This window comes from Galleria mellonella, unplaced genomic scaffold (assembly GCF_026898425.1).
Source record: "Galleria mellonella isolate WM207_F2 unplaced genomic scaffold, CSIRO_AGI_GalMel_v1 utg93, whole genome shotgun sequence".
Lineage (NCBI taxonomy): Eukaryota > Metazoa > Arthropoda > Insecta > Lepidoptera > Pyralidae > Galleria > Galleria mellonella.
The window spans coordinates 3,884,456-3,908,529 of record NW_026442176.1 but is presented as its reverse complement, the minus strand read 5'-3'; the positions used below and the strand labels follow the sequence as shown (position 1 = coordinate 3,908,529).

At 34.7% G+C, this 24,074-nt stretch overlaps 2 protein-coding genes across 4 annotated transcripts in view; both read left to right on the top strand.

Moving 5' to 3' along the window:
• Positions 1 to 24,074, top strand: part of LOC113516678 (leucine-rich repeat neuronal protein 1-like) — a 374,371-nt gene that overhangs the window by 95,264 nt on the left and 255,033 nt on the right. For all 3 annotated transcript variants that reach the window (XM_052902599.1, XM_052902597.1, XM_052902598.1), the window contains exon 2: positions 11,900 to 11,942. The gene's annotated coding sequence lies outside the window, so the exon portion shown is untranslated. The remainder of the gene's footprint in view (positions 1 to 11,899; positions 11,943 to 24,074) is intronic.
• LOC128202398 (uncharacterized) lies at positions 17,058 to 23,488 on the top strand. Its single transcript, XM_052902595.1, has one exon. It carries the CDS (start codon positions 18,134 to 18,136, stop codon positions 23,351 to 23,353), a length of 5,220 nt encoding a protein of 1,739 aa, XP_052758555.1. The 5' UTR covers positions 17,058 to 18,133; the 3' UTR covers positions 23,354 to 23,488.

The window sequence follows — 24,074 nt, the reverse complement described above, 5'->3', positions numbered from 1 at the left end:
AAACCCAAATGTAAGCTTTACCAAAATATTATATATAATATAATAAGCAAATCGTATGTACACACAACTTAATATATAGTTGTGTGTTTGTAAGATAACTCCATATATATCATAGTATTTTTTGGTAAACAAGCATACAGCCCGTCTGATAGTTAACGCTACCGTAACCTATGAACGCTTGTAATACCAGAGTTGTTACGCGCGTGTTACCAACCCTTAAGAAATATAAGACCCCCATACTGTAGTCTCTTATATGATAATATATTTTTTTTATTTTTTTATTTATGCCATTTAGAATGACATACAAGCTGATGTCAGTCTGTTTACTTTCTAGGTTGCATAAAATAAAATATATGCATTGTTTATTGGAGTATGTGTATGTGTGTGTACAAATGTAGCGACTTTTTTGTGGAGCAAAATGTCTATCTGTTAATCCAATTTATTAGCTACATAAGAACCATTATTTAGTGTGGGGCCAGAATACCGTAACCCAGGTATCGTAATACGGATTCTGTATATATATATATATATATATATATATATATATATATATATATATATATATATTATATATATATATATATATATATATATATATATAATATATATATATATAATATATTATATATATATATATATATTAGCGGCCCGTCCCGGCTTCGCACGGGTGGACATTTTTACATTTTAAAAAGTGACCATTAAGGCTGCACACGCGTGGAAGCTTAAAAATGGAGTCACCTCTCCCGTTTTTCCAACATTTCCCTTCACTGCACTACTCCTATTGATCGTAGCGTGATGAAAAGTATACTATAACCTGCCCAGGAGTATGAAGAATAATTGTACCAAGTTTCTTTAAAATCCGTCGAGTAGTTTTTGTTTCTATAACGAACATACAGACAGACAGGCAAAAATTTTACTGATTGCATTTTTGGCATCAGTATCGATCACTTTTCACCCCCTGATAGTTATTTTGGAAATATATTTCATGTACAAAATTGACCTCTCTACAGATTTATTATAAGTATATATATTTTTTTTTAATGTAGATGCCTACCTATATATGCTTACTGCATAGTCCCGTTATGAATCTAGTATCTATGCACTGATGCAACGGTACTAATATAGAACGGATTTCCTGGGTTCGAGTCTCAGGCGAGACTGGAATTTTACGCAGCAACATACAATTAGTTTTTGTATTACTATTGTTGTTCAGATATTTATTATGGCGGTGTAGGTATGAGACTGAGAAATGATGTGAATTGAATGGAAGCTACCTAATGAATTATTGACGTGAATATCTTTTTTAGCTCGTGATTGAAAACTAATAATAATAATTAATTTTTTTTATGGCTGAAAATGTAACCCCGGTATGGTAACCCCGCCTGCGCTAACGGGATACGCTGGCGGAGCACCAGTGAAGGGTGATAGATGAGAATGAAAACAGGTCAGTTAGCCCATCATGATGAATTCATCAGGAATTAACCATGATAGTTTCCAGGGAGAACCGCGAGGAGGTCGACCTGGTTGGGTATATTGCTAGCAATGGGATTCTCAGTCTCCATTACTAACAATCTCTTTCCCCCCTTATTAATATTGTATTCTATAAACAAACAGACAAACTGACTTCAATTGTGGCAAAACCAGTAATTTTGATTTAAAAACTAAAGTACTGGAACGATTTTGATAAAACTTCTATAGTACTAATTTGAAAGTATATCCTTTCAGATGAAGAAAGATATTTCGAAATCGATTTACAACTGACGGAGTTATGAAGTAACAAACATAAAAAAATGTAAAAGATTTGAAAACCTCCCAATTTTTGAAGTCGGTTTAAAGAAAACGGAGAGGGAGACTGTACAAAAGTCGATTGCTTGGGTATCTCTGTCCCATTCGTGTCTCAACCGTGAAGCAGTTGTATTTGCATAGCTGTGTTTCAGTTTGAAAGGTGAGATATGGCGTGAATTTACAAGGTACAGAGAAATAACATCTGAGTCTTCAGGAATGGTAACGCATGGGGGTATCATGGGCGAAACAGTCTACTCTGTTATGTTCATGGTACTGCTCATGTTTATAGGCGACGGTTACCACTTTCCATCAGGTGGGCCTAAGTTGTATATAAAAAAAAATCTTGACTAGTCTGTCAGCTGATCAAGGTAGCAATCGTTCACGAATTGCTAAAGATTCTGATAATACCAAAGAAAGACAAAAGTCGCCTGCTTGGGTACCTCTGTCCCATTCATCTTTTTACTATGAAGTATTCGTGTATTTATAGTTGTACTATGGTTTGTAGGGTGGGATATGGCTATGAAATTATAGGATACTAAAGCATAATATCTTAGTCCTCAACGCATAAAGGTATCATGTACGACACAGTCAAGGTCAAGTCTATATGAGAAGGTTACCACTTACCATCAGGTGGGCCGTCAGCTTGTTTGCCATTCTAAGTTGCATAAAAAAACTCGAGTAATAATATCCTTATGGACAAAAAAGTACGCCAAGGATCGTTCCTCGTTTGTGCAGACCCTAAAGTGACTTAATTAATACATGCTCTGTCCTCTCTTATCTGAATCGTGAGAAAAATTTAAAATCATTTAGAAGGTTATTAACACCAATCGTTGGCAGCGTGTTTGGACCGAATCCAAATAAATAGTTCGAGGGTAATGCAGTTAGCGGGCTCTCAAAAAGACTTTGCACTAACTAAATGCCACTCACTCGCTTTGTATATCTAATCGTTGTTTAAAATGTTAACCCCCTTATTCGTAATCGCGTAAAACCATTCATAAATTTATTTTAGCTATTAAACTATTTATCTCTTTCTCTTGTACTAAATTCCAAATTTGAAAAAAAGTGACAAAATAGTGTAATAATTAAAGTAGATTTGTAGAAGGTTTTCTGAATAAAGGGATAAATTTTTTACCATTCTCAATCTAGTAATTTTCTTTTAAAAATTATAATAAAAAATTATTATAATTCTCCGACTAGTAAAGGTTATTACTCCATTACTAACAATCCCTTTCCCCCTATAAAGGGATTATTAGTAATGAGATCTAACTACTTTTTTGCTAGCAATATACTCTTTGAGGTCAACTTCCACGCAGTTCCCCCTGAAAACCATCATGATTAATAATTGTTGAAGTTCATCACGATAGGCCAACTGATCTACTTCCCCCTCACCTGATCCACCACCTCATCTCTCTCTGGGACCCCGCCAGTGTATACCTATAGCGCAGGCGGGATCACTATTAATTTTCACAAAAAACTAATGAAAAATTGCTCATGAAATCTGCCCTTGTCTTTTGCGAGATGGAAGTCATTTACAACATACTTTAAATAATTCTGATTCTTTTCAACCAACGTTAAAAATGAAGGAAGTCCTTAACGCGACTATTTTTTTTTAATTATTGTTACCTCAGTATATTATTTCTCATTTAAAAACCGATAAGGATTTGTGAAGATATTTTTTTGCCGAAATGTTACTGCAGCGTTGTTCTTATATTATTTTTTTACGACTCAGATTTCATCCTGTTTGGCAATCTGCCTACACCTTTACACGTTAAGCAGATCGAAGTACGTTGGTGTAAATTATCAACCATACTCGTATATAAGCAAAACAAGTTACACAAGTGCGTAGGTATGGGACTGCAGGGCCCTGTTACGACTCCGGCGATTCGTTTAATTCCAGCCATTAAACTGCCCGTATCACAGATTACGTACATCCGCCATACACTGATACAATGACGAATGAATCATCCGAACACTTGAAGGTGCTCCCACGTTTTACAAAGCAATAGATGACAACGATGATATTTTATATCAACGTTGCAATGTGAGATATTATTTTTACAACTTAGATCCGATTTCGTTCTCAAACTTATTTTGTCTACTGCCCACTTTGAAAATAATTTTTTAGCGCCCCCATTTTTTTACCTGCTCAAAAACTACTATTATTTCAAGATCAACAAATCACCCCCCAAGCCTCTACACAACCTTTTTTTGTGGGTCTCTTACCGCCCCCCTGTAGGCCTGCAGCGCCCACAAGGGGGCGTTATCGCCCCCTTGTGGAAAAGGAAAGGTGGAAAGGAAAAGTTGGGAAAGGCTGCCTTAGACTATAAATTTCCATATGCAATGCCTTAAATAAACATTTTAGAAAAAAACAAGTCATCTTTTATTTATTACGTTACAATAGTTATCAAATTAATTTAAAAACATCCACCTGATCGGGAGAATTTTTAATTAAATTGCTTGCAACACTGTAAATTTGCGCGTTATTTTTATGCCAATTTTTATCTGTTAGGTATCGATCAACATGTGTTACTATTAATTTAAATATATTTAATCCCATAAGTAATATGGGTGTATATATTATAATAAATACTTACATGAAACAAAAAAAAATACACTTCTAATAAAAATGTAATTTCGTAGGTGTTGCCATTAAAAAAATAATAGAATCGCTGTGCTGTTCTCTTTTCGAAACGGATTTTTTTTATCCAATCGGCCAGGATAACGAGACGTCTTACGTATATAGTTCTGTCAAGCGAGGAATCGAAATGCGATTCTATTTTCTATGCGTACGAAATATGGATTATTTTACTGCGTTAACATTTCTAAACATAACAGGTTTAGAGGTTGCCTGCGAGATCGAGTTACAAGTAATAACATAGTCATTAAATCAATTATTGCAAGTTGATACTACATAAATGAGGCTCTCTGTCAGCGATATGTGATAAGCCTTCGATAGAATGTTGATCATCATTGCTAATATTATACATAGGAATGTAAAATTGAGAGCTCTTGTTGCAACTATCCACTGTTGGACATAGGCCTCCCTTATAAAGAGGTGTTGCCAATACTAGCCATACTTGGCAGGCGAGTTAGCAACCGCAGTTACGCTTTGCTGATGCTGCTATGACGCTGATTGATGCTGATGATGCTGATGACGCTGCTACTCATCCTTCGACCATTAAGTTCTCTTAGTCGCCTCTTATTGTTGTTAGACCTATTGGTCTAACAGCCCCAATTACTAAAAATATACCTTATCAGGTCGACCTCCACACGGTTCCCCCTAGAAACCATCATTGTTGAAATTCATCACAATGGGCCATTTGATCTGTTTTATCCTCACCTATCATACCTTACTGGTAGCCCGCCAGTGTATATCGTTAGCACAGACATGAGGCTGCTATTCCATTATCACACATAAAGAAAAAACTCCTGATTGCATCCTTAATCTATAATCCTTAATATATATGTGCCCTACCAATATATGCCGCAAGCGCAGACGGGGTAACCATCCCATTTGCATCCATTAAAAATGGCATACTAAACCAAACAGTCTTCACGCAGTTGCATACATTTTGTTCTCATATTATATCGTCCTATATAAATATTTGCAGTGAACTCCAGTAATTAGCTCCATCGCCCTCACGGGACGGGGCGTGAGTACTATTTTAATTTGTATTACGCATCAACATTCATAACAAGCACGCAAGAAACCACCCCACGTAGCTGGTTAAAATACAAATAATCCAATCTAGAGCAAAAGTACCAGGGGTGCATAACAAAACAGGGACAGAACAATACCACTTAGTTAATCAAGGCGCCGGTAATCCAACGGACTATTTGTCCGGCCGGCCGCGACATTAGTCATGTCCAGCCGGGATCCCGCTTGACCGGGATTCGCTGGGTCTTATCCCTGCTCCCAGCTTGCGCCTGATTAGGTCAAACAGTGTCCGCGATTATACGTTTCAATGCACGGAATTAGAAATTATAATGCCGGTTTAAAACAAACTTTTATAATGTATACCGCCATCTTGTGGCTGCGCTAATTTTAAAATGAGGTCATTCATTTTATCTTTACCTACTCTACAGTCTTTTTAATTTATAGACATATTAATAAGATTGATAAAATATACAGATTTCGCCATCTTGTGGTGGCGGCCATTTTGAAAATATTATAATACTAGCTGTATCCGGCAACTTCCACGTAAATTACTATATAAAGTATCCTGTATGCTAATTTAGGATATGACCTACCTGTTTACTAAATTTCGTTTAAATTAGTTCAGTAGTTAACACATGAAAGAGCAATAAACACCCGTCCATCGTAGCGATGTTTTGTTTTTTTTATACAACTTAGAATGGCAAACAAGCTGACGGCCCACCTGATGGAAAGTGGTAATCGTCGCCTATAGACATGAGCAATACCATGGACATAACAGAATATACTGTTTCGCCCATGATACTTCCCATGCGTTGCCATTCCTGAGGACTCAGGTGTTATTCCTCTGTACCCTATAAATTCACGCCATATCCCACCTTTCAAACCGAAACACAGCCATGTAAACACAACTGCTTTACGGTTGAAACACGAATGGGACAGAGGTACCCAAGCAAACGACTTTTGTACAAAGTCGTTTGCTTGTAAAATCAGTAGAATTGAGAGTTGTCACCAAACCTAAATGAATGACTAAGAATATGCAAAATATTAACAAAATCGATTAGGAGGAACTAATACGAATTCAATTTTTAAAATTTGTCCTGAACAAATCTTATAAGTTAAAGAAAAGCTTTTAATAAGTGTACTTTAAGGAGTAGCTATTGACTAATGCTTGTTTACAGGGGGAAAGGGATTGTTAGTAATGGAGACTGAGAATCCCATTGCTAGCAATATACCCAACCAGGTCGACCTCCTCGCGGTTCTCCCTGGAAACTATCATGGTTAATTCCTGACGAATTCGTCATTATGGGCTAACTGGCCTGTTTTCATTCTCATCTATCACCCTTCACTGGTGCTCCGACAGCGTATCCCGTTAGCGCAGGCGGGGTTACCAAACGATTTTCACCTATCAAAAATAAATGCTTGTTTACAAAAAAAGATAAGGTCAATATCATCAGATCTATTATCTATACACATAAAAATATATAAAATATTACAAGTACATACAATACAGCCTATATCTCCAAAATTGTAAGTATATAGCAATAGCAATACCTTCCCAATAGCAAAGTTACTCTTGGGGGGGAGGGGCATATATTCATCATTGAACAGTTAACTGGTATGATGATGATAGATGCAAACAATATAATTTTAATTCAAACATTAAAAATAACAACATAATACATTAAAAATTTAAGAAAATTGTTGTAAACATAGACAAAAAATTCTTAAGTTTTTTTTCTATGTTCCACGAAAAATAGCGGTGAAACCGCTATCATAGATAAATACAAGTACAATACAAACAAAACCTATCGATCACAAAATAACTTTAGATAAGTTTAGATTTAGCAAATATATCATTTAATTTACACGTAAAAAAAAAAACAATACTGTCGAATTACAAACGTTCTCCATTCTAAGTTCGCTTAAAATGTAACAACTTATTAAATGATTAAAAACATAATTACGTTCACAGAATCCGAAAATGCTAATGTTTAACATGGGTTCTCAGAAATTCTCTATTTTTTTTTTCATTTGTAAAGCATTTAAGCGCCTTATTTTTTTTATTTTCTGTTTCTTTATGCTCTCGATACGTGTCGATTTATTTTAATATTTTTTTAACGACACAGATTATATCAATAAATTTATACATTTGCAACAAAACCAAATACATATAAATAATAAGATTATTATTTCACTTTTGTTTAAAAAATTAAACATAATTGTTTATATTCAGTTCACATATTATTTTTAAATTATATACTAGTTTTTTTTTTTTCACATTTATATATGTAAGAGGCGACTAAGGAACTAAATGGTTAAGGGATAAGCAGCAACGTCCCTCTCAAAACATCACCAAAGTCTAAGTACAGTTGCCCACTCGCCTGTCAAGCGTGGCTACTACTGATAAAACTCCCCTTATTAGGCAGGCCTATGTCCAGTAGTGGACAATTAACCACTGATAGGATGATAACGACGATGTATGCAAATAGAAAAAAATTATTCGTTAAATGTATTGGTAACCACAAAATTTGTAATTGGCTACTTTTTTTTATTCAAATATTAAAGTTTTTCAAATATCGAAGAAGGTTCCTTTAAAAAGAACAATTGTAAAAGTTGGCCAGTATAAAAAAAAAACAAGAAAATATTAGTTTACAAATAGATATTAATAAAACTTACATAATAAAATATGAAAACCCGCGCGCGACCTTGCATAATTAAGTGACACCACACACTTTGCATTGGATTTGCATGCACTTATAATGGTTGCGAAGGATAAATTAACCGTTTAGATAAGAAATTATGTGTGGTCACAGCTATATTTGATAACTGTATCAATTATATGTTATATCTTAAAAATAGGTTGCACATTTAATATTTTTTTAATTAGTGATAATGGAATGGTCACCAGTGAAACCGGCATTGGCCCACCATGATGAATTCGACAAGAATTAACCATGATGGTTTCCATGTGGTATCGGCATAGAATAGACCTCCCCTTCCTTCCTTTCCCGTGTGTGTTGTTGCCAGTCCGCCTGCCAAGCGTGGCAACTACTGGCAAAACCCCCAAGGATATATAAGTATATATATACATGTTTGTATAGATGTTCGTATGTTCATTAGTCGGTAAAATGGCTTAACTGAATTAAAGACACGGATAGGTTATAATCCTGTTTCAACTTATAAAACATGTTACTTTATACACTAATGCAAGCTGAACCGCAGCATACAACTAGTATGAAATAACAGTAAAATCTCTAAACCTTATAAACACCGTATCACATTCATAACCCCATTCTCTTGTAACATATTAAACCCATCAATTTAACCCATTCATGTCGACTTATAAAAAAATTATATCAACTTTTTAATCGCGCCATTTGAACAACAATACTTTTAGTACTGTCCTATTTGCTATTCGAGTAGTATTGTGAAACACATTACTGTCCTTTTATTACATTGTTGGATAATGAGAGCGTATATTTGCTGTTATACGTCTTAAGGATAGAGTTCCCATGCGTTTTGCTTACGTGTAGGTACAGGCGGCAAGAAAAGTGTGTCAAACTGATTTATTGACTTAGAAAAAGAAAAATTTATTTATATTTTTTTCTATTTATTTGTGTGGTATAATTTTTATTTGCCACCGTACCTTATGGTCCCGGCATAGAATGGACCGACCCTTCTTTTCTTGTGGGTTTCGTAATAGGCATCCCTTTTAAAACGTCGCAAAGCCTAGTGAAATAAAATTCCATTCTTATCCCCCATTGGGAAAACGTTGATAGGAACAAGTGGAAATGGCCAATGTAAATAGGTCCATGGTGTAAAAAAGTGTTGTAAATAGGACCGTCGAAAAATAATTGAATAAATACATATGAACTTTGATATAAATGTTGCTGAAATAAATAAATGTCACACAGCGCCACCTAGCCTCAATTTAATCAGAGCTTGTACTGTAAATACAAATTGCATCGTCAATGTACTGTAATACTTTTTTTTTTATATACAGAAAACACCCAAACCAATACAAACAGACATACTTACGTAGATAACTGTTTTAACTAATAATAAAGCAAAACAATTTGTTCGCTTTAACGCGCTAATCTCCACAATTACGGGTCGGATTCGAACAATTATTTTCATTAGATAGCTCATTTTTTGAAGAAAGTTGGTTTGGTTAGAGGAAAAAAACCATCGGACTCGGTTAGTAGTATATAATTTGAAATGTTTTTATACGAGTCTTACATTTTTCTATCTATCTGTACTCGATAACAAGATTAATTACACCTTTATTCACCCGGTGCACTGCGTAGGTGCATTCACATTGTTGCGTTGAATTTCGAAAATTCAGTTAACAGTAAGTCAATTCCGAACTTTAAAGTCGGTTCACACACAACTGATGCCGTTTTGTTAACACTGCCACATCGAAAACCATGGTATTTGCATTATAAAATTGCAAGTACGATCTCTATCGGTCCAAGTCCAAGTTACTCGAAAACTGCGAATCTGTATCTATATTTAATACTCATTCATATATTACCAGCTTAAGTGGTAATTTCAGATTTTTTTTCTACAAAAATACATCTAGTTTTAACCTCGAAGAATAGATATTACAAATTTTTAGGTACGAATACAAAATATTATAATATTTAACAAACATTAAGATAGATTATATTTAATATCAAAATAGAGGGGAAAGGGATTGTTAATAATGGAGACTGAGAATCCAATTGCTAGCAATATACCCAACCAGGTCGATCACCTCGCGGTTCCCCCTGGAAACTATCATGGTTAATTCCTGATGAATTCATTATTTTGGGCTAACTGGCCTGTTTTCATTCTCATTTATCACCCTTCACTGGTGCTCCGCCAGCGTATCTCGTTAGCGCAGGCGGGGCTGACATACCATTTTCACTCATTAAAAATAAATATCAAAACAAAGTAAAAAAAAAAATCCATAGCTCTGAAATATTATATTTGGATTAAATATTATATTGTAAAAATCATAAATGTATAAATGTATACCATAATTATTAAAGAAATGAACACGTCTATTATCAGTATGGTCACTATAAATATTGATAAGTTTTTATTAGTTTTTATTGTTTCAATCAGATAACCACTTATAAAACAGTTGTCGAATAGGTGCTTCCGTAAATACATAATAACATGCGATCTCACAACTTGCAGTGGAACGACTGCATTATAAGACTTGGCAATTTTTTTACATTTTATGTTTTTGATGTAATTTCTTCTACCGCCCCGATCCGAACTACTCGACCGTCCATGTACATATACAAAGCATTAGTCTCGAGTTACTGCTTACTCCCACTCAACCGTTATATCTCGGAAACCTATTTGTAATGCCTTAAGCATTGTTTACTTAATACTCGATGATGTCATACTAAGTGTTTGATAATGAAGGCGGTTGTTTATTTGTGTGTAGTGAAAATACTATTAACTAAATAAAAAAAAAAAATATGAATACTAGTGGACGTTTATGTATTTTAGACCTTGTTATGATATTGTTAGGGCCGTTTTTTTATTGACCAAACAGTATTTGTCAACCTTTCGACCGCAACCCCCACGCGAGGGTCGCGGTCTCAACCCAGTAGAAGATAAAAACCAAGGGTTGTTTTTACACTACAATAAAATCCAATAATTTCAATAGGATCGTTGTTTATTAGGGTTCCGTACCGTAAGGTACCGTCCGTCTGTCGCAGCGCTATATCTCAGCGTCTAAAAATGATATTAATTTAAAAATTTTAATAATTTTAAATATCATTAGCCCAATTATTGAAAAGAAATAATACTTTTTTTTTTGTTAGTTTAAAAGTACGTCTAGTACGAGTTCGCAGTCATATAAAGCTACTTAATTTACATATTTTAAAACCTTTTTGTAATTAGTTTAAATAATAACGAAGAAGGTTTTTATTATTATTATTATTTTTATAATGGATAAATTAATAATGTCTCTTAAAAACCGACTTTTTTTTTATACCGCTGAGGTGCCAAACAAGCATACGGCCCACCTAATGGTAAGTGGTTACCGTAGCCTATGAACACCTGCAATAGCAAAGGTATTACGCGTGCTTTGCCGACCTTGAAGAAACCTCTTTACCCTCCTTTTGAAGAATTCATTTGGGACAGTATACGCTGGCGGGGCACCAGCGACAGATGATATGTATATTGCTATATACATAACCTCCCCTCTTCCGAATGGAGGGCTACCTAAGGTATATTGCTAGCACTAACTGCTCTCCACCTCTGTTTACGACATACGCTCCTGTGCTCTGTAATTTTACGGCCATATTTCACCAATTATTTTATATTCTAAGAATTGTATGTCTCACTAAATAAATTAAAACAAAATAAAATTTGGCTCATAAAGTAGAAAACGCTTAATATATTTAATCTTTAATAATGTAATTTAAATTAACAATCAGTTTCCATTTGTTTCAGATACAGCGGGGATGAACTTCTCGTTCCACAGTAATCTTTCCTGGTATGTACATTAGTAGAAGTATGGCATTAAAAAACTCAATAATTTATCTCTAGATACAGAATTCATTGAAATTTTTAGCATCTGATAAGGCCGACCAAAAAAGAAGACTCATTTTTAAAATTCAAGCAATATGAGTTTCTTTGTTCTACCATATCTTCTAAACTCCTTAATAGTTTTAAATATATGGCTAGAATTAATAAAGAAAGAAATAATTAAATATATCGTTAGAATCTCCATACCATGCTGAACGTGGCTATTTTTTTAATAAATCGTTTTTGCAGAACAATCGTGTTTTTTAATTTGCGAATCAAAAGATGTATAATTTTTTCCAAAAAATATGGATTAAAAACGACAAATAATTTTTAACCTCATATACTTGGATTTATAATGGTAACACAGGAGTTTATTGATTAATTAGTCATTAGTTTTGTGACAATTGATGACATTAAATTGTATTACGTTGTGTTGTAACGCTTGTGTTCTAAATTAAAATATTTTCACTGTGACCACGAAATATCACTCATTTATATGTGTATTTATTTATACACACACACACACACACACACACACACACACACACACACACACACACACACACACACACACACACACACACACACACACACACACACACACACACACACACACACACACACACACACACACACACACACACACACACACACACACACACACACACACACACACACACACACACACACACACACACACACACACACACACACACACACACACACACACGCACGCACACACGCAGCAAGCACGCACGCACGCACGCACACACACATACATGGCTCAGGGCTCACAGACACGTTCGCGTACTCGTACACACACACATACGCACAAAAATAAAGTAAAATTTTTATACAAGCCTATATTTGTTTTGGCCATTCTCATATTTCATTTTTAGTACTTTACTTTCCATCTAAGTAGACGTATATCGACCAAGTACGTTAGATACTTATGTAATTTTAATGTCGCTTTCTCACCCGCCAATTTCGCACTATGATAAATCGTAAACTATATAAAGCTATATTTGCAACGTTTCTCGTTATCTCGCGCGTTCGACGCAAACGACACGGAAAATCGAACGTAGACTTCCATTACCGGTATTAGGGCACGGTACGCTCGTTCCACGATCACTATCGGCCTGATACCGCTAACCCGATGGATCATGGGCTGACTTATTTTATTTATAGCAATCTAGGCATAGAATATCTTTAAAGATGCATTTTCTCTAATAAAAACCGTATATATTACTTTATCACAATTCAATTGCCAGAGGAAGACATTGTACAAAAGTCGTTTGCTTGGACACCTCTGTCCCATTCGTGTTTACTACCGTGAAGAAGTTGAGTTTGGATGATTATGTTTCAGTTTGAAGGGTGGGATATGGCAGTAAATTTACAGGGTACAGAGGCATAACTTAATCCTCTGGAATAGCAACGCATGGGAGTATCATGGGCAACGTAGTATACTTTGTTATGTCTACGGTATTGCTCGTGTCTATAGGTGGCGTCTACCACTTTCTATCAAGCGTCAGTTTGTTTGCCACTCTAAGTTGCATATAAAAAAAAGAAAAAAAAATCAAGTTTGCCTTGCTTTTTTCGATAAACGCATTTATAAACACACCGATCTGGTAGGGATATACACATATTAATATCTATATATTTGTAATTGCAATTACTATATATTTTTAATAGGTAAAAATGAAATAGTTACTCAGTACTATCAGTAGATACCGGTGGAACACTAGTAAGGGATGATAGGTGATAACGAAGGAATCATATAAGGAAGGAAGTGATAACGGAAAAAAAAAAATAAGAATTCGTAACTATGATGAATTCCGGGAGGAACCACTTGGAGGTTGACATGTGGGCAATTTGCTAGCAACGGACTGACTTATTCAATCTTATTAAGGGACACGATGTAGAAAATTAAATCTACCCTACATATAACAAATACAGATTCTTTTATCTTCCAACAGACAATACCGGAAAGTGTAACTTGATGATGTCTGGACAGTACTTACATAAAGAAAAAAATACCGGAAAACGCTCGGAATGTACCGGAAACATTTTTGATGCACAACCAATTCTATTAGGAAATACGGTTTCTGCAGAGCACTGGGACAATGTGAGATATGGACGTCCCCTGAATGTGTTATGTCGTGTCATGGGGCGAAGGGCTCAAGCGATAAGAGGTGCGTGAAATATTTACTTATTTATTTAAATTGCTGTATAGGTCCCGACAGAATAGGCCACCCTTTCCTTTTTGTGGGTGTCGTAAGAGGTAACTAAGGTAACTTGTGGTCGAGGGATGAGCAGGAGCATTCCTCTTAAAACATGACCAAACGTCTAACTACGATTGCCAGCCCGCTTGCCAAGCGTGGCAACTACTGGCAAAACTCTCCCAATTATGGAGGAGACCTATATTCAGCAGTGCACAATTAATATCTGATATGGTATTTAAATAAAAATTATTATTTTAATAATTATACTTTTATTAGATAAATCCACATAGTCTCAAACTAAACAGAGCTTGTACTATGAATGAAACAACTCATAGACATATGTAAATACTTTTTTTTATATTATTAAAAATAGAAACAGAAAAAATCAATCTTGTTTTAAATAAATTATAACACGAGTAAGTATTTTTTAATTGTCAATTTTTTATGCTGAACATTCGTAAGAAATTTAGTTACTCTTCAATGTTATTATATCCTTATTAATTTGACCACCTATATAAGGTGGCGTTTTGATTTCAATTCAGATACATCTCTTTGTACACTAGACTTTAAATTCATTTTTAGTAATTTTTTAATTGAGTAATTTTCAATCGGAAGCAGTTCCATATTGGATTGTAATTTTTATATCACACGAATTAATTTGGTTTGTTCGTAACTGTAACTCAAGAGTCGTTTTTTCTTTAATTTTTCGAACTACTTTAAGCGTGAATCTCTTGTAACTTGGCCCACAGTAACGGGGTCGCGGGAATGTGTATTGTCCGGATTTCCGGAATCCACCGGATTCAATCTCTATTCGCCATTGTTTATTTGTTTATGACAAATTTGGCATCTTTTCCTAATATTTTCTATACACTGAATTAAATTTATATATCGAGCACCTAGTTCTTAATTATATTATAAACACGAAAGTAAATTCGTTTGTTACCTTTTTGGCATCATAGACTCAATCAATCGCCATGTAATTTGCCATACACGTAACATTTAGCATTAAGATGGCCATGGACTATTATTTAGAAGAACCCATTATATAGATATCGAAACAATACTGATATTACCCATGCCAGGCAATAGACAACTACACAGCTAAGTGAAAAAAACGTTCATGCTCACATTTTTACTTTATCCGAGAAGTAAATACTTTATATTATTCTCAATTTCGTGTATAATATAGTATATTTAAGTATATTTGATATTTATATATATTTATTCATTTATATATGTAATTTTAGTATGTATGTATATCAATAATTAGTAGTACCGCATTCGAATATTCTAACACTTCCCTATGGTTGACTGGGAGAGAATGCTTTGAGCATTAATTCCGCCATGTACACATATATGTACTAATGAATATATAAATAAATAATTGGACACCACGTCTACTTGTATCAACTGATAAGATGTGAAAGATTTTTATTAATTTTAATTAAAAGCACACCGAATGAAATAGTACGAAATGGCCACCCATACAAAATTGCTTAACTTAATCTTTCAACCAACGAACGCAGAATGTCTTGTGATTGGTTTAGATGTACCAATGTTTTAAACACACCTTTGGAATCACTATTATTGTAAAAAGATCCCCTAGAGCCCTCAGTAAATCAACAAAACCCAACAAAATGACCGACCAGATCTTAAGTCGTGTGGTATTAGCTCTCTCAGTAGCCAAGAAGCCCACAATAAAATCGACACCTACAATCCCCGCTTATCCATTCAATTGATTGTGACTTCTTTTGTTAGATATATCTTTTATAGTGTAATACGACCATATTGTATTTTCAATTTGGATTATGGTTGGACAATTTAAACGCTTATAAAATTTTAAATTATGTATATTTAATGTAGTCACTAGGTTTTTTTTATACAACTTAGAATACCTAAGCTGACGGTCTACCTGACGGAAAGTGGTAACCGTCGCCTATAGACATGAGCAGTATCATGTACATAACAGAGTATACTGTTTCACCCTTGACACCTCCTATGCGTTGTTATTCCTGAGGACTCAAGTATTATTTCTCTGTACCCTGTAAATTCACTGCCATATCCCACCCTCCAAACCGAAACACAGCCATGTAAACACAACTGCTTCACGGTTGAAACACAAATTGGATAGAGGTACCCAAACAAACGACTCCCTCGGGTTTAATTGGAGAAGAAGAAGAAATATTGAGAAACGACTTCATAATAGCTGAAAGATAATAGTAACAGCACGACTTAGTTACTTTTGAGTGTAAAATAATTCTGCAAGCATAATTTCGTATTCGTTTGCTATTATTGTAATCAGAAGCTTATCTCTAATATTCATTAATATCATAGTCATATTTTTTTTATATAACACAGGTGGCAAACAAGCATAGAGCCCGTCTGATGGTAAACGGTCACTGTAGCCTATAAACGCTTGCAATACAAGGGGTGTTACGTGCGCATTGCCTACCCTGAAGAAACCTTAATATATTCTTTTTGAAGAACCCCATAATGTGGTCTCTAAGAAAAACCTCGGCAGGGAGCTTTTTTTAATAGTTGAAAATGGAATAGAAAACCTCGCTCGCGCTATCGGTATACACCGACGAGGCACCAGTGGAGGATGATAGCTGAGGATGAATGCAGGTCACTTGGCCCATCATGATGAATTCGACAAGAATTCGAAAAGAGGGTACATTGCTAGCAATGGTGCTATTAGTCATTTTCACTTCATTTTTACGTACTTTCTAAATTGCAAAATTATAGATATTTTACAACATATCCAGACTAACTTATATATTAACGCATAGTCTATATCTTTAGGAACGTGAAAATTTTTATACTCCCTTTTTTTGCATATATTTTTCTAAGAAAGGATGTTTAAACGCCTGATTCTTTTTTGTTAGCCAAGAAAGCGTCAACAATAAGTTGATTCATGTTCTCTATTCGTTCGTTGGTTATTCGTTATAAAAGTCATACAAATTAGTCTCCGTCTTTAATTTGATTATTTCCAAAATTACATCATAATAAATCCTAAACATGGTCCTAGATCGAAGCCGGATGTGAAACTGATAAGGATTAGCTATTATTTTGTGGAATATAATTAAACTAGAAGAATAAAAGACGAATTTATTAAAATCAAGATAGTGTTTACCTACAGTGGATGGATTGAGTGTATTTTCAGTGGTGTTAAGTCTTTATTTATTCATATTTAAATATAACCCAGCACTCGACAGGTAATATTTAGTGTAAATAAAGGATTTTTAAAAAGGTTAGTAAAAAATAATTACACTATTTATCTGTACCGTTCATTTTACTTACATAAAGTTTCTACCTATTGTAGTGTGAATAATTTTTGTTTAACTTAAGTTTTGCTGTAATTAAATCTAAATAATACTTAAATTAAGTATAGTAAGCATTAATGCTACATTGTTTGGATTATTAAATGAATAATTATAGTGTAAATTGTAATAGTTATTCACGTATAATTATTGTGTAGGTAGATATATTTTACTATTGTATCTGATTCTATTGTTCTATTATAGTAAAATTTTATACGATTCTATAGGGTTATAATATACATATTTAGCAGATTAGTGAACTATTTACTGTTTGTATGATTCTATTAATAAACTGAAGTGGATAAGTTATACAGTCACGTATCAAGTATATCTCTGTAACTACGTAGTGCATAATTCAATAATTTGAATTTGTCCGATATTGAATACTTTTTAAATATTATTCCTATATACCTATTAACATCTGTACCTATACTATAAATATAACATATCGTATTATAAAGCTATTTAATTGATTGAAATATTATTTGCTCATTGTACCAATAATATAGTAATATAGTACCAATATAGTAAGGATCTATTGTGTGCCTTGTTTATTACATTTATTAATTTATTTTTTATTTGTATAAATTCCAGGTCGACAACACGCGAATCCCAGAATGGCCGAAGAAAGGGAATTAGTTAAGAAACGTGGTAGTTTTAAAGGTCGTTTAACTGCATTTATTAACTATTTACATTCGCTAACTGACGAACCGTTAAGTCTTTCGGATGCTAGAGAATTACAATTGCGTATGGGTAAAATTGAGTCGTTGTATGAGCAATATGATCAGGTACAGTTGCGTTTAGAGTGTATTGTTGATAATATTGAAGAGCAATTTAAAGAACGCTCAGAATTTGAATCACAATACTTCAAAGCAATTGCTCAAGCTCAAGGTTTGCAAAATATTAATGAAGGTTCTATGAGTAGTATAGGAAGTGACAAGGGTACTCGCATGAGTAATCATAAGCTCGTTAAACTACCCACCATCCAGTTACCAAAATTTTGTGGGTCGTACGACAATTATCTTGAGTTCAGGGACACTTTTACTAGTCTTATACATAATAACGATGAAATAGACGAGATAAATAAATTCCATTATTTACGTGCATCTCTGGAAGGTTCTGCTGCTGTGGTAATCCAATCAGTTGAGTTTTCATCTAAAAATTATGCCGTTGCGTGGAAACTCTTGTGTGATAGGTTTGACAATAAACGTTTACTAATACAAAATCACGTATCGTCTTTATTCAATATTGAAGTTATTACAAAGGAGTCATCTGTAACTTTAAAACGTTTGATTGATCAGGTAAATAAAAACCTACGAGCACTTGAATCGTTAGGTGAACCTGTAAAACATTGGGACACTCTTCTAATTTATATTATTACTCACAAATTAGACAACAAAACCTTTCGGAAGTGGGAGGAATTTAAAGGACGTATGGAAAAGGATGCCTCAATAACATTTGACATCTTTTTACAATTTATACGTAGTAGCGCTGACTTATTTGAAACATTAGAGCTATCACGTGTTAGTCAAATTAATTCGACTCATAAATCTACTGGTAGACTAAAATCTATGGTGTCGATACAAGGTGGACATACTAATCAAAATTCCAATACAGCTGAATCACATCAACGTGTTTGTCCTAAATGTAAGGGCGACCACAATTTAGCAAATTGCCCTCAGTTCCTTGCCTTAAGTATTGAAGCGCGACTAAAATTACTACCAAGCTACAAGGTATGTTTTAATTGTTTCCGCGCAGGCCACTTTGCCAATCTATGCAAAAAATCAGGCTGTAAAATATGCAAGCGAAGACACAATAGTCTCATTCATGTAACTAGTGATCAGCCGGTACGTAATGAAAATAAAATTACATCTGTGAATACACCCTCAGCATCTACATCATCTGTGGCTTCACATAATGTAGCTTTGACCACACACATATCTAATTATAATAAAGTTCAGTGTGATGTGTTATTATCTACTGCCTTGATTAAATTATATGACGACAACAATCGCGAACACATTGTTCGTGCTATACTAGATAGTGGTAGTACATCGAGTCTCATAACTGAGACACTGTGTCAACGTTTAAATTTGATGACTTGTAAGGTAGATAAGTCAATTTTGGGTATAAATAACGCAACATCATGCGTAGGCAAAAGTTGTCATGTACAAATGACGTCATTAAATAACAATTATTCCTCTGAGGTTCAGTGTTATGTTTTGCCATCTATTACTAGTAATATACCTAGTCACGAAGTGAATATTTCTAATATTGACATACCAACTGATATTTGTTTAGCGGATCCTACGTTTTTTATACCTGCTCATGTTGACATTTTAATCGGTGCTGATCTCTTTTGGGATTTGGTAGGTACGCGAAGAATAACATTAGGCAAGAAAAAGCCTGTTTTATGTGAAACAAAATTAGGATGGATAATTTCAGGTCCTATTTTTAGTCATCATGTCACAACTACAGACGTAAGTGAATTAAGATGCAATTTAAATAAAATCGATTCTACTTCAAATCAGGATTTCGATGATATTCGAACTGATCTGACACGGTTTTGGCAGCTTGAAGAAATAAACTCCAAACATAATTATCTGCCAGAAGAAAAGAAATGCGAGGAGCACTTTATCGCGAATACAACTCGTCTCGATGATGGTCGTTTTTGCGTCCGTATACCACTCAAGCAAACTTCTTCTGTCTTAGGAGAGTCAATTCAACGAGCTGAACATTGTTTATATTCTTTAGAACATCGATTAAAGAGTAAGCCTAATTTAAGTGAAATGTATCACAGTTTTATGTCAGAATATGAGTTGCTTGGCCATATGTCAAAATGTGAACAACCTAAACTAGAACAAGATGAGTACTTTATACCCCATCACGGTGTTATGCGTGATAGTAGTACAACTACGAAACTTCGGGTTGTATTCAACGCTAGTAGCCCTACCACGTCAGGTGTTTCTTATAATGACATCCAAATGATAGGTCCTATTGTTCAAGACGATTTGGTGTCAATACTACTCCGTTTTAGGCAGCATAAATATGTTTTGTCTGCAGATGTAGAAAAAATGTACAGGCAAATTATTGTCCATCCATCTGATAGACATCTGCAGCAAATACTTTGGCGTAGTAATACAAACAAGCCGATACAAAAATTTATATTAAACACGGTGACATATGGCACATCTAGTGCACCATTCCTGGCTACACGGTGTCTTAAACAATTAAGTATCGAATGCAAAAATGACAAAATTGCAGAGATCATCGAACATGATTTTTACGTTGATGATCTTTTAACAGGAGGTGATGATCTGACTGAAGTTCAAGCTATCCGTAAGGAGGTCACTGATGTACTTGCTTCGGCTTGTATGCCATTAAGGAAGTGGAAATCGAATGAACCTCGATTGATTATAGAGTCTCCAAATAATAATATTTCTTCAATTGATTTAAATATTGGGCACAATGATGATGATCCAAATAAGTTATTAGGTCTCAGTTGGCATGCTAATTCTGACGAACTATGTTTTCCCATAGGTTCTTTAATCCCTGATGGCAATACTAAACGTGATATTCTTTCATCAATTGCACGAATTTTTGATCCATTAGGACTTTTGGCTCCTTGCATAATTAATATGAAATTGCTGCTACAACAGCTTTGGATTCAAAAATTATCTTGGGATGAACCATTAAATTATGACCTTAATAAGAATTGGAAACGTATTCGTGAAGCTTTACCCCTTTTAAACAAACTTCGTATTCCAAGAATTGTTATTTGCGACTCACATAAATTGCTAGAATTGCATGTATTTTCAGACGCGTCAGAACGTGCGTATGGAGCTTGCATTTATGTTCGTAGTGTTAGTGATTTTGGAAAGGTTTTAGTTCGGTTGTTGATGGCTAAGAGTCGAGTAGCACCGATCAAACCAACCACAATCCCAAGGTTGGAATTGTGCGGTGCATTGATAGCAGCTCGACTTTATGACAAAGTCGTCACTTCGTTGAGGTTAAAAATAAATAAAGTTTATTGCTGGACTGACTCCACCATCGTTTTAAGTTGGTTACGTATGCTACCTTCTAGACTTCAGCCGTTTGTACGCAATCGCGTTGCCGAAATCTTAGAAAGGACAGAAAACTGTACCTGGCGACACGTACCAACTGATGAAAACTCAGCAGACCTAATATCTCGTGGTGTGGATATTAGTAATCTGCAGAGTTTGGAACTATGGTGGTCAGGTCCTGCATTTCTTCGTGATGACTTTGTGAAGTGGCCCCCTCAACCAAAACATGTCGAAGTTTTACCTGAGATTAAACAAGACCATTCTTTAAACGCTATTGTACACGACGTAAGCTCAAGAAGGCTCATTGAATTTAATCGCTTCTCCAATTATTTAAGACTCGTGCGATCGGTAGCCTATGTTTTAAGATTCATAAATTCATGTAAAAGGCTGCCAGAAGTCTCAATATTTTTAAGTGAAAAGGAATTGCGATATTCCTTAATTTTAATAATTTCAAATTGTCAATACGAATCCTTTCCCGAGTATAAATTACTTTTGAATAAAGAAAGCTTGCCTAAAAAAAGTCCACTCTTAAAATTTAACGTATTCTTAGACGAAAATAATATAATGCGTGTTGGAGGTCGTATTGACAACTCAAATTATTCTGATGACAAAAAACACCCTATTATTTTACAGTCCACTCACATTTTTACAAAATTATTATTCGCATTTGAGCATAAAAGATTATTACATGCTGGTCCTCAATTATTGTTGGCGTCCATTAGGGAAAGTTATTGGCCCATAGGTGGTCGAAATTTAGCAAAGACTTGCTATCATAATTGCATCAAATGTACACGCATAAAGGGTAAGGTCGTTACTCCTTTGATGGGAAATTTACCACAGCAGCGTCTTCTTTCCGGTGGTTATCCTTTTATGACTGTTGGTGTTGACTATGCAGGCCCTATTATGTGCGCAAATCGTCAAGGTCGCGGTTGCAGACTAGTAAAAGTGTATATTGCGGTTTTTGTGTGCTTCACGACTAAAGCCATTCATTTGGAGCTGGTGGGAGATCTAACGAGCAACAATTATTTACTGGCTTTACGACGATTTATTTCACGAAGAGGGAAACCCGTTAATATTTATTCTGATAACGGTACGTCATTTGTTGGTGCATACAACGACTTATCAAAATTTCTAAAGGCTAATTTTAATTCTTTAGGCGAAAGTGCAGCAAACGACGGTATTAATTTCCATTTTATTCCGGCGTATGCGCCACATTTCGGAGGCCTCTGGGAAGCGGGTGTCCGTTCGACCAAGTACCATTTACAGCGAGTGTTGGGTAATTGTACATTAACTTACGAAGAGCTTAACACTACACTTGTACAAATTGAAGCCGTATTAAACTCTCGACCACTAACACCACTTTCTTCGGATCCAGCAGACTATAATCCACTGACCCCAGGTCATTTTCTCATTGGCCGATCACTCACATCCTTACCAGAACGAGATTATCGATTATATTCCACGAATAATCTTACACGATTCCAACGCATTGAACAACTTCGTCAACATTTTTGGACTAGATGGAGTAAGGAATATATTGCAGAATTACAACAACGCGTTAAATGGCGTTCCTGCAAGGATAATTTGAAGTTGGACACTTTAGTAGTGATCAAGGAGGATAATCTTCCGCCGTTGAAGTGGAAATTGGGAAGAATTGTGGAAGTTCATCCTGGACCTGACGGCATAGTACGGGTTGCTGATATAAAAACGTCCACCGGAGTGATTCGACGGGCTTTTAGCAAGATTTGTCCATTGCCATCACTGTCTGGTTGAAGCTACGGCATTCAACGCCGGGGGGCATGTTTAAACGCCTGATTCTTTTTTGTTAGCCAAGAAAGCGTCAACAATAAGTTGATTCATGTTCTCTATTCGTTCGTTGGTTATTCGTTATAAAAGTCATACAAATTAGTCTCCGTCTTTAATTTGATTATTTCCAAAATTACATCATAATAAATCCTAAACAAAGGATTTCCTGAAATCCTTCGGAAACTGATAAAAATTTGGCGTGGACAAAAATAATAAACGGGTAATAAATTCACAAATTCATAGATAGATAACAATCATGTCTAGGATCGAGACTACGCTCTGCTACCGTTTTTATTTTATTTATTCTTTATTGATCATATTATAAAAATGTTTGATACAAAAGACGGACTTAATGCTATACAGAACTCTCGTTCAGTCAACTTTGCGGTGAAAAATATAGAAAATTGAATATTAAACTAACTCTTAGATTAAGAGACCGAGTAGATTTGTAAGTTAAATGTATTGTTTTGTTTTAGCCAACCGTTGCTGAGTAACAGCATGTTTATTATTTTAGACGAGGTTACAAACTTCGACAATAACCCTTTCGTTATGCAGTATATTTAACTGTATAGTTAACCACAAAGTCGTCATTAAGGATATTTAACTAAACTAGTTCCCAACTTATAAATACAAATAATACAGTTAATTCACCAAAAGCTATCGACTGATATAATATTTATTGGTAGTT

Coding starts and splice junctions, on each gene's coding strand:
- LOC128202398 (XM_052902595.1), top strand. CDS start 18,134: ATGGCCGAAGAAAGGGAATTAGTTAAGAAACGTGGTAGTTTTAAAGGT.